This window comes from Acomys minous (genome assembly GCF_964271855.1).
Source record: "Acomys minous genome assembly, chromosome: 1".
NCBI lineage: Eukaryota > Metazoa > Chordata > Mammalia > Rodentia > Muridae > Acomys > Acomys minous.
This window is the reverse complement of record NC_140483.1, coordinates 12117298-12129151: the sequence shown is the minus strand read 5'-3', so window position 1 is coordinate 12129151 and position 11854 is coordinate 12117298. Positions and strand designations below refer to the sequence as shown.

The window sequence follows — 11854 nt, the reverse complement described above, 5'->3', positions numbered from 1 at the left end:
CTCCAGGATGGATAAACCCCAATAGCCTGACTTTCCCAAGCCCCCGACAGGGTATGGAACCAATGTACAAAGAACACAGCCTTTTCTCCACCTTGAAGCGGAATTCCCTTTGTTGCTTATTAGAGCCCATGCTCCTTTGGAGGAAAGAAGTCCAAGCTGGGATTTGGGAAGGGATTATGTAACATCTCAGAATTATTCAGTATGCTTCCATCCCCTGCTGGTATAAATGATTAACAACTACACACTCCATAGCAATGATGGCTCCCGGCCTTCCTAATGTTGCAACCCTTTAATACAGTTCCTCGTGTTGTAGTGACCCCCCCCAACCATAAAATTATTTTCACTGTTACTCAATAACTGTAATTTTGCTACTGCTGTGAATAATAAGATAAATAACTGCTATACAATCCCAAAGGGATCACGACCCACAGGTTGAGAACCTCTGCTCTAAAGGTGAGACCTGTCTAAGGTCTAGAAAAGACCAAACATTGCAAACTAGTTGACAGCATATCACCTGGTCACCAGGGACTAGCTTAGTCCACAAAGCCTTACCTCAGACCTCTTCGCAAAAATTAATTCAGCTGGAGAAAGAAAAGGAGGAAGGGAGGGAGTGAGTGAGGGAGGGAGGGAAAGACAGACAGAGAGACAGAGACAGAGAGAGACAGACAGAGACAGAGAAAGACAGAGACAGAGAGACACAGAGAGAAGCTTGTCTGTATTCCAAGAGTTCAGTAAAGTAAGCTGGTTGGTGCCAGCACAGAGAGCAGACACCACCCTGCAGATCTGGATGCTTCCCCAGGTGCGTGATGGTGACACAAGGAACAGAGAGGCCATGTCTAAGGCTATTTGAACACCCATGCACAGTCATTTTTCTCAGCCTGCACTGAAGCCATTGCTGGGAGAAAACCCTAGCAGACCAGTTTTTAATGAGATTTTTAACAACCGTATCACACTGCAAAAGCAGGATTACAGGTTTTTCGGTTTTGTTCTTAATTCTATCCATTTCCCTTCTTAATCTTGTTTAGATTATTGACTTATTTAGTAAATACTTTCTCCTTTAACTATGTAATTAGCCCTAGGTCCTAGGTTGAATTCTAAGCATGGCAAAACGAAACAGCAAAGCAAAACACAGCACACAAAAATGGCTAATTGACACATAAAACGTAGGCAATTGTGACTTTGCCTCAAATTACAAGTTTATGACAATCTTATTTGGCTCCAAAGACAAATATTTCTCGTGGGAAAACCTGCCTTCTGCTTTTTAGGAAGGCAGGGATTCCCTTACAGGTGCACACAGACCTTGAGGCTAATGAGCCAATATCTAAATTTAGCTTCTAGTTGTTCCTAGAACTCTGAGTCTAGGTCTTATTTCAGTACAAGGTGGAATGAGTCAAGAGATGAGCATCATCTGAGGGGTCTCAGGGAAGGGTGGAGGCCCCGACTGCTTGGCGTGAGTCCCCACGGTATTACCAGGCACACTGCAGGCAAAGCTGTTTGGACCACTGACTTAGTAAACATCTGATCTGGGAAGAACCTTTCTGGGACAATGGCTTCTGGAATGTCACTGCTTTATCCCGTGCACTGTTCTCTAAGCTGCAACACCTCCTCTACTTCTCAATCCCGGCTGGCAGCTGCATTGTCCACTTTATGGCCAACAGATAGCTTGGGCTGGCGAGAGGACCTGTTGGCCCTGGTTACTCTGCAGTGGTCCAGGCCATGTACCACATGTTTAGGAAGCTAACACAAAGAAAAACACCATCTTTTTCTTCCCCTACAAAATAAACAATTATGGCAGTTAAAATATTATTTTAACAACAGGCAGAAGACTCTCCTGGTCCACCAAGCTACTTTCCCAGGATATGCAGTGCAAAAATAGCATTATAAAGCCAAACATCAATAAAGATGGCTTACAGAAAATGCCTTTTAAAACCAACTGGAGATATATTAAATACCAGCAAACATCTGGAAAGATAATGCACATGAGCATTTAGACACAATAGCATCTTTTGCATTTTAAAATAAAAATCTCTTGGTTTCAGCAAATTCCTACTTCTTGCTATATGCTTCAACTTTATGAGAAATAAAATGAGCTCTTTCCTTTGTAAAAAATATACAGACCAGATTTCCCCCTAAAATGACTCTCCTTGATAATATATGAAGGGATACAGCTGTTTTTGGAGTCATCAGTCTTTTTTTTTTTTTTCCCCTTCATTCAGAAACTATCCAATTGCTGGTGGTGAGATGGTTTCCAGGTGAGGCAAAGAGAACCAGGCACATTTCCTAAACTGCTGTAGATCACATCTGTAAAAGTGCTCTACATACTGAGCCTGCAAAAGCTTTTAAATTTAGAACAATTGAGGCTGGGGCATAGATTACTGAAATTAAATTTTCGTAACAGTTTAGCATTATCTCTGAAGAATATTGTTCTAGAAGGAAGCACGTCTATAGCAATTATAGACCAGAAACGAACACACACAGATGAAGCTGTGAGATTATTTCAAACAATAAACTCTTCCTTGTGAAAACTGTCTTCTACTTGGCCAAGTCCACTTCTCAGTCAAACAGGGATTTAAAAACTGCCTTGCAAGGGAGGTGAGCAGGACCAACCTGCAGGCAGGGACTGGCCATCAAAGACAGGTTCTGTGGGAGTAAGAGACATACACAAAGCCACATCACCAAGCCCCTCCATGTCGAAAGAGTTTCGTGGGGCACTGGGTTCTGCTCTGTCTGGAAGGTCATGGCTGCTTTAGGTGTCACCTTTAGGAAGACAATGTGGGAAATGTCCCACGAAACAGAACCAGAAGTCATGATGCTTTTCTGCATAGTAGTAAAGAATTAAAACTAAATATTTTTTAAAGCTTTGGATTTCCAGTGACAAAATTATTATAAACAAATAAAATAAAAGGCTAACATCCAATCCAATCCAACTAACCAGCCAGCCAGTCAACTCTCCTATGAAGCTCAGGGAGTTCAAAGCTCAAGTCTGCCCTTAAGTAACTGTGAAAGGGCTCACAGCCAGCAAGGTCTGGGGCAATTAAGCAGACCTGGGGAGGGACAAAGGCCACTGGAGGCTCCTTACCAGGAGAGCTGGCAGAATACAACATGGGGGCCTGGTGAAGCACACACATGTGCTTTGAGACCCTGCATTTTCATTAGCCAAATGGGTAGTTACACATTTCAGAGGAAAACCAAAGACTCTCACCATGGCACTGAGTCCTGCCTTTCAAGGGCTCCCATCTCCCCCAGGTCACCTTACCTAAGGACTAATTGCAGTGGGGGTTGGGCAGATACCATTTGAAACTGCAGCTCAGCAGCAGACCTGTGCCAGAGGCTGCTTTCCCTAGGGTTGGCTTTAATGCTGAGCCCAACAGCGTTTCTATCTGTAAGCGAGGCAGCTGGAGCACCACCCAGTCTCTCGGGGCCCAGGCTTCCTCAAGGTAGTGTCAGCAGTCTATTCTGGGTCCTACACTTGGAGCTTACCCAAGGAAGATCGTAACTGCCCCATGTGATAAACAGAACAACTGAGCGAGCAGAGCAGCCTCTTGGGAGGATATAGGGGCTATTTGAGCATCTGGAGATGCCAGAAGTGACTTGGAAGAAGCCCAGCTGAGTAACAGACTGGCTCAAGAGAGGAGGACATGTTTGGTTGCTTGTCAAGCAAAAGTTGAGAAGATGTGCTTTGATGGAGAGGAGTGAGATTTGATGACTCATAAGACCCCCTTCATCTCTTGATGTCCCCCCCCCTCCGGCAGATCCTAGGATTATAGAAACCTATTTTGGAAAACTATTCTTAGAAAATAACCACTAAGACTTTTCAAAAGAAACTTTTCTATTTAGGACAGTTCCTACCGGATTCTTCAGAGGGACAAATTAGCAGGGTAGCTCCAGAAGGCGGGCTCTCTATTAGTGAGCTGGGATGTCAGATGTCATGGTGTGCTGGAGCTGTCATCTCAAGTACTACCCAGAACACACATACCCATAGCTTCCACCAGACTGATTTGACACATGGCATGGTGTCACCAAAGATGCTTCCCAAGGGCTTAGCATTCCCACCTGCTAACTGCATGGTGAAGCTCTCCTAACATGGAACATGGGTGACAGAAACCTTAGGAACATGGCCTCTCAGGCCCAGTAATGGAGGCAACACTCCATAAACAAGATCCTTTACTCTGAAGGCTTCAGAAGGTCAGGACACGACCTGGGTCCATCTTTGTCACCATGTAGTGCTACATGGATGATCACAGCTCTTCACGCTTCTCTTTCTGTGGTACTAACATAACAATCACCTGACACAAGGCGATGCCCATGACTTCTAGCCTAGGAGGTGTAATACCAACTGCACATCTGGCTGATGTGGAAAGATTCCAATTTGGATATAAATGTGCCATAGGCTTCATGTGGGGAACTCAGGAAGACAAGTGGAACGTACTATCAAGGTGCTTGGCATTAATTTCTCATTAACAGACATCTTAATGATGCCTAGGTCCTGGTATCTGACTGAAAGTCTCTCTCTCTCTCTCTCTCTCTCTCTCTCTCTCTCTCTCTCTCTCTCTCTCTCTCATTTACTATGTATACAGTGTTTCCTGTTTCCCCTGCACGTCTGAAGAGGGCACCAGACCTCAGGATAAATGGTTACGGGCCACCATGTGGTTGCTGGGAATTGAACTCAGGACCTTTGGAAGAACAGCCAGTGCTCTTAACCTCTGAGCCATCTCTCCAGCCCTCGAAAGTGTCTCCCTTAACGTGAGTCCTAGTGTCTATGCTGAGCAATGAGAAGGTTTAATTATCATCAGCCAATGCACCACAATGAAGATGCCAGGCAACTGTCTAAGGGAACAAAGCCTTCTGGGTAACTTGCACTGTTCGTGTGACAGAGGTTAAGGCAGGGCTGGATAGGATGGTACAAGAACTACTTTTTGAAATTAAAAAAAAAAAAATCTAGTAGCCTGAAAATCCGATAACCTTAACACACTAGACCTGTGAGCTTGTCCACCGCTCAGAGGGAATATGAAAATGTTCTGGGCTGCAAACGCAGTGACACATGAGGCATGCCTGCTGCTAGCCTCCCTGTGTAGGCTCCCAGATCTCACTCCTAACTCGAAAGAATGACAGAGGCAGAGTCTCTGAATGCAATGTGGGATTTATTATAGTGTTTTTGTTAGCAGACTTTCGCCAGACAGTTCTGAGTGTGTTGGTACAGCAGGCACATTGGCTTCAAGGGTTGGCATCTGGCAGTCCGCAGACCCGCACTGCAGTCTCACGATGCTTCCACAGCTCTGTGGACTGTTTGGGCAGGACCTGCAGCCGGCCTCCCCTATTAAATGGCTGAGTATACGTTTTGGTTCATTAGGATTTAAATGTTCTGAATTCACAATTTCGTCAGTCCGCAGAAGGCTTGGCTCCGCCTTCTCTGCCCTGTCAGTCTGGTTTGGTAAACTAGAGGCCTTGGTTTCAGTCCCTTCACTGCCGTCAGTGTCCCCTGTGTCTCTACGTTTGCAGAGTCCCCTTTGGTTATTCTCAGGATTGCAGCAAGCTCTTTGGAAAGACTCAGTGCTCCTGCTGGCAGACGGTGATGGCCCTGCTGTCCTGGGAAGATGCTCAGCCACATTCTGCAGACTGTGCATGCTGCTGTGGCTGAGGTTTTCTTGGGCCTGAATGTGCTGCACTGGGTGGAGAAAACAATTCCTAGGCAGAGAGTTCTGCATCCCTGGTGGCAACATGTGCTGAATGGGATGCAGAAGGCACTCGGCAGCCTGGTGTGTGGCCATCAGGGGCGCCATTACATTCTGAATCTGAACAAAGCTGCCAGCAGTGGGAGCACACTTGTGACATAAGGAGTCACCCATCTGCTGACAAGAGTGTGGGCCATATTTTAAATGTGTGTAGGCATTTGGGCAACTACATCTCGGACTGAGAGTGAAGTGGCACATGGCGTCCTGCTCCAGACAGGGCTGTAACAAGGCTGAGCCTGGCTCACTTCTGGGACTTTGGGTGAGTTCACTGCTGTAGGCTGCAGGCACAGGCATCCTTAAGCTCTTTGCTTGTCCGTTGAAAAACTCGGAGCAGATGTGTGGCTCTTCGTAAGTGTTCTTCACTGAGGCAGTACAGCCGTGAGATGCCAGGGGTTGTAACTCGTAAAACTCATGTTCCAGTTCCGACTTTTGGCTCCTGGCATCTATACGGTAAGCACTGGCACTGTGTGTTTTGCTTGGTCCCCTGTCACCAGGACTTGCGGACAAGGTGTGGGAAAAGGCACGGCACTGGAGCTTTTTAGGTAAAGGAATCTGGCCGCAGGTGCCTTGTGGCCCAAGGCATCGGCACATGCACTGGAAAAAGAAGGTGGCGAAGGCCCAGCTGATGCACATGACGAGCATCATGAAGGTGCCCAGCTGGGTGTAAGCCAGCACCGTGGAGGGCATCATCATGGCACCGGCTACAAAGGTTGTCAGTGCAGCCATGGCAATGGCAGAGCCCATACGGCTCAGAGAGAAGATGACTTTGCCTTCTCGGTCGGGATCTGGAGCCAAGCGATACGCCACCCCGTAGTGCACAGCAAAATCTACGGACAAGCCAACTGCGACCGAGATGGTGACAGACTCCAACACGTTCAGCTCCCAGCCCAACAGCACAAGGGACCCAACTGTGACAAATATGGTCCCAGCTATGGAAATGATGGCATAAAGGCTTATGATGACATTCCATGTGGTCAGCAGCATCACGCTAAAGGCAACAGCCACCGAGAGCCCCATGGCAATGAGGGTGCCGTCGGAAAGGCTGTCCTGCAGGTCATAGAACTCCAGGTTGCTGACAAACCAGCCGTGGCTGAGGCCCTCGGGCGCTGAGCTCAGCTCCCTGGAAATCCAGGAGTCTACCTCCTTGTAGAACTGCTGCATCTTCTCGTAAGCCAGTGTGAAGAGGAAGGTGCTCTGGAACTCCAGCACCACGGCCCTGATGGTGTCGTTGATGTCAAACCTCGGCCCGGGGGTCTTGTTGTTCAGATGGTACCCGGTACTCCTGTCCAGCTCCATGATGGCCTTCTTGATGCACAGCTCAAAAACCTCTTGCTTATAGGGGAAGCTGCAGTGGCTGCAGCACGGGTACAGGGCCGGCTCGTCGCAGTCCTGGTTTTCCATCCACTGTTTGAAGGTCTCAATGAAACAGCTGGTGAAGTCCTGCTGGTCGGTCTGGTAGAAGAAGGTTTGGTTCCTCAGTTTTTGACAGAAGTGCAAAATCCAGGCCTGGGAGGCTGGACTAGCGATGTTAAATGTGCTATCTAGTGTCAGCTTCCCTTTGCTCTTGGGGTTCAGAGGGTTGCCGCTGTCTTCCGGGGACACGCCCCAGATCACTGTGATGGGCATATGGAGCTCCTCTCCATGGTGAACCCGTTCAAACATGAACAGCTTCTTGAACTCGGCATCGTAGCGCTCAAAGGGATGAGAGGACCGGAACACCTGGAACTCGGACAACTCCAACGATGGCAGCTTCATCTTTGGGTTTACGCACACGATGTAGGCCCCGCCCACAGTCAGGGCAAGGAACCAGATGAGCCAAAGGTAGCGAAACTTGATGACGATGCATGGCAACACCTTTTCAAAAAAGATCCGCGATGCCTCGGATAAGGTGAAGAGCGCCTTGCGACACTTCTCACAGACCACTGCCCAGCAGCTCTTGTCATAGGCCTGTGGCTGGGGCTTTCGGAAGCAGGTGAATATATTGAGCAGGTACCGCTCGTGCAGAACAATGACGGCCGGAAGCCAGGTGACCATCAAGACATAATTCACCAGGATAGCAGTCCCTGCATACACCCCGAAGCATCTGATTGCCGTAATGTTGCTGACGTAGTTGGCGTAAAAGGCAGCGGCAGTGGTGAAGCTGGTGACAAACATGGAGAGGGCAGCATGCTGCAAGGTGATGCTCACCGCTTCTGATGTCTCTGCGCGGGGCTTGTCGGATTTGGTGTAGCTCCAGACATCACACAGGACAAAGGCATCGTCTGCGCCGATGCCGACCAGGATGACGAGTGCGGTGAGGTTCATAAAAGGAAAGAATTCGAAGTTAAACACAACTCGGTAGAGGAAGTAGGAGACAATCAAGGAGCTGATGATGGCGAACATGGTCATCAGGGTGATGAACATGGACTTGGTGTAGACACACATGATGAGAAGGACGATGACAATGGCTATGGCGGGATACACAGTATCCATGAGGAGGTAGTCCTGAAACAAGCTGTGCTTGATGCCAAACTCGATCCCGGTGACGGTGGTGATGCCGTCCGAAGAGTTCCAGTTTTCAAAGTTGTCCAGGTAGATGTTCATCATACTTTCCCCTTTCTCGGTCGGGGAGAAGAGCATGCTGTACTTTAAAGTGGGCACAGCGTAGTCGGCTGTCTTTGGGGCCATGAAGTCCTTGTCTACCAGGTAGTGGAGAATCTGGTACACGGCGTTGTACTTGGTACACTTGCGTGGCACATTGGTGCACTTGAGCTGGTCCTTCCTTCTGGCCGCCTTGTCCCAGCAGTCTGGCCCCAGGGTGCCGTTTTGGTAGTGCTTGGCACAGGTCCGAAGCAGCTTCAGCGTGTGGGAGACATCTCGCTCCACAATTTTCTGGCAGGATGACCTGTTATTCAGAATGGCGATGTAATTCCCCAGGGTCCAGCTGGGGCAGCAGGAGACGGCAGTGGTCCTCTGGCAGAGGTCGCTGAACTGGGGGTGGGATCTGATCTGCAGAGACAGACACGCAGAAGGACTGGCGTTTAAACAGGTTCTCCTCGGGGCAGGTCACTCCTGCCTCTAGGGACATGGAAGGCACAGGAGCTAAGCAATCCCCTTTCACAGTATGCGCTGGTGTGTATACAGGTGAGCACTGTCTCCAAGACACTACACATTTCAGCTATTGTGCAGGTTTCTAGATTCTGAACAGCAAACTCCTGTTTGGGACTGGCTACAGGTGTAACGCCATGCCAACCAGTACTGAGTCTGGTTTAAGGAGGGGGAATAAAATCGACACCTACTTAGTAAACAGGTCTTTTCATAGTCCCTGCATAAGTAATGAAGCGGAGAAGCTGTAGAGTTCATGCATTCACAGGAGTACAGAAACGAATGTCCAATTGCTGTTTTCCTTAAAATTCTGGCTCTTGGCACAAAAGTTTTGGTGACAAAACTCCCAATAAACACAATTAAAAGCAAAGATGCTGGTCCTAAAAGTATTCCTACGGCTGGAATACGTTCCCCAAATTCACACCTTGCAATCTGATCCTCAGTGTGATAGCGCCAGCAGGCAGGGCCTTCTGGGAGGTATCAGGATCAGTGCCTTTATAATTGTGGCTGAAGGGAGTTGGCTGGCACTGTTTGATGCCACATCATGGCGCAGAGACGGCACCACCTTAGAAGACACCCTGAATCTACAAACCTCTTGAATTTAAAACTTACCAATTTCTAGAACTGTAAGAAATAAATCAGTTGTTTATAAATTATCTAGACTAAAGGACTTTGTTACTGTAGTCTGAACAGACTAGGACAGAACACTATTTGACAAATCAAAAAGTGTCTGGATTCATGAAAAATTTACACTAAAACTGTTTTCTGAAATAAGGTGAGAAGGGTCAATATTTTAAGATTAACAAATTTTATAACTGATTTTAAACAAGTATAAGTTAATGAAGAAATGAGTAAAAAAGTACAATTTTAGTTCTTCTTCTACATCCTTGGGTTTACTCAGGTTGGCTAAAACCTTTTCTGGGAAACTTCTGCCCATTGATAAATGGGGGCTGGTGCACTTAGGAACTGCGGCGACTCTGGGCCTCTGGGTTGGTGTGGGCAGTGTTTGCATGCTGCCCCTGGGAAAGGCTTCTCTTCCCAGAGCTGGCCTTGTCGTCGTGAACTACAAGCATGGCTACATTATGAAGCTGGCTCCACTCTTAGGTTAGACGGCGTACCGCTCTTCCCTGAGGGTTACACTTGGAATCAGCCCCTTTCCTGGGCCTGCCCAGAGATTTCTGTTGAGAGTAACAGAGCTAAGGAGGCCCAGTCTGACCACTTTCCCTCATCTGTATTTACCAAAGGTTGTTCTAGAGAACCACTCCAAAGTTCAGAAAGGGTGTGAAAAGCTTTTCTAACGCAATTTACAACAGCCTGTGCCATGATTAAACTAGGCTATGTCAACTGTTCATTAGCAAATCTTTCCAAGGCAGAAAAGCTGGCTGGCACGCACAGTCACTTTAGAAGTCAGACTTACCTAAGAGCCATGCTACGCATTACTACCTAAGGCCAGGCAAAGTGGAACTAATGTGTGAGGAGAGCTGTGGCCAGTACAAGGGGGCTGCGGGCTAGAACTGCACGTGGAGATCCGTTACAGTGTTTGAAGTTTTCCTAGGTCTCTGTGAGTTCCAGGCTAGCCTGATCTACAAAGGAGTTGCAGGCCAGCAACGACTACACAGTGAGACCCTGTCTTTAAAAACCAAACCAAGATAGGAAAACAATCTCCAAACCACAAAACCAAAATTACTTGTTTTGAATAAAAACTTTATGGGAGTTTTAAAAAGTCAGAGTTATTATCTAAATGCAATACAGTAGGTTTTACTTTCCCTTAATTTGATAGCTTGTTTCTGAAAACACATAAGTATTTTTCAAAGACAGGATAATTCATATTTGTTTCTAAGTTTAAAAATTCATATATGTTGAGTCACGGAACCCTAAAACAGCATCTCTAGTATTTATGACGGATAATAGCTCTCCCCAACAGGGAGCCCAGCTAGAAGAGGCATATGTGCAGCTGATGAAATGCTCAAGCAAAGCTAAAGGAAATAATACAGTCACCGGCTACCACTGGGACAGGGGGCCTGGCACTGTATCTGTGCCCTTTTTTTTCTAGTGAAAGCTGAAGTTTTATATGTATATTTGACCAAAGATGAAAAAGTTTGGCATTGTAACTACCAACTACTACTTCACTGGCTACTATAAAAAACAAAATACTCATTTGCCCCCAGGGGACAATGGTGTTGGCTGATTACAACATTTGGGAAAACTGCGTTCAAGGCTTCACACAGGGTAAGAAATAGGGTCACCAAGAAAGGTAACACAATGGGCACCCTCTAACTATCCCTTCAGGGCACCAGCCTCCTGAGGAAGGGACTGCAGCACTGGGAAGTAGCCGTGTGAGTGAGGCCCTACCTCTCCCTCTCCCATGAGCCCCTGTGCAAGAGAAGGCACTGTGGCCTGGGCTCTCAGTTTACCCTCAGAATGGCAGAGAAATCAGACAGAGACAAGCAGTATACTGTGTGGACACATGGGGACCTACAGAGGAAATGTCCACGTCTGAAAGGGTCGCAGCACAGTGGCAATAACTAGTCAGTTGTGAGGGAGAAAAATACAGAATCCCTATGATAGTCTGAGGCCAAAAGAGAAGGGCGGGCAGGTATCTCTCTTTATGTAGGAGGCAGACATATTCTTGTCATACTTTTGGAAAAGGACCCTTTGGAGTAATTCCAAAAAATGTAGACGTTTATAAAAAAAAAAAACAAAATAGAGTTTATGAAAGCAAACCCCTCATGGGGAACCCAGCCCTCTAGTTCCAGCAACTCACCCAGGGGAGCTGGGGGTCACTCCGCTTATGTGGTTGTGATGTGTCTCTGCACAGTTCCCTGGTTAGATAGCAGCAGGGGTGGAACTGACTTAAAATAGGGGTAAAAAGAGAGGAGAGAGAGAGAGAGAGAAAAGAGAAACCAGTAGTATTTAAATGATACCTTAACTTCAAAAACTACAGGCTACACTGGAGTTATTTTAAGAAGCCGAGAAAAGAAAACAGAGGACGATTAAGCCCTCAATAGCAGGCTCAGCTGGCTCCTGGACTCTCTTCC

At 47.2% G+C, this 11854-nt stretch overlaps 1 protein-coding gene across 10 annotated transcripts in view; it reads right to left on the bottom strand.

Moving 5' to 3' along the window:
• Window positions 1-5120: 5120 nt before the first annotated feature.
• DISP1 (dispatched RND transporter family member 1) overlaps window positions 5121-11854 on the bottom strand; it is a 140359-nt gene continuing 133625 nt past the window's right edge. For all 10 annotated transcript variants that reach the window (XM_084800379.1, XM_084800381.1, XM_084800380.1 and 7 more), the window contains one exon: window positions 5121-8720. In XM_084800379.1, the coding sequence (XP_084656505.1) occupies window positions 5145-8720 (3576 nt within the window). In that variant the 3' untranslated portion in view covers window positions 5121-5144. The remainder of the gene's footprint in view (window positions 8721-11854) is intronic.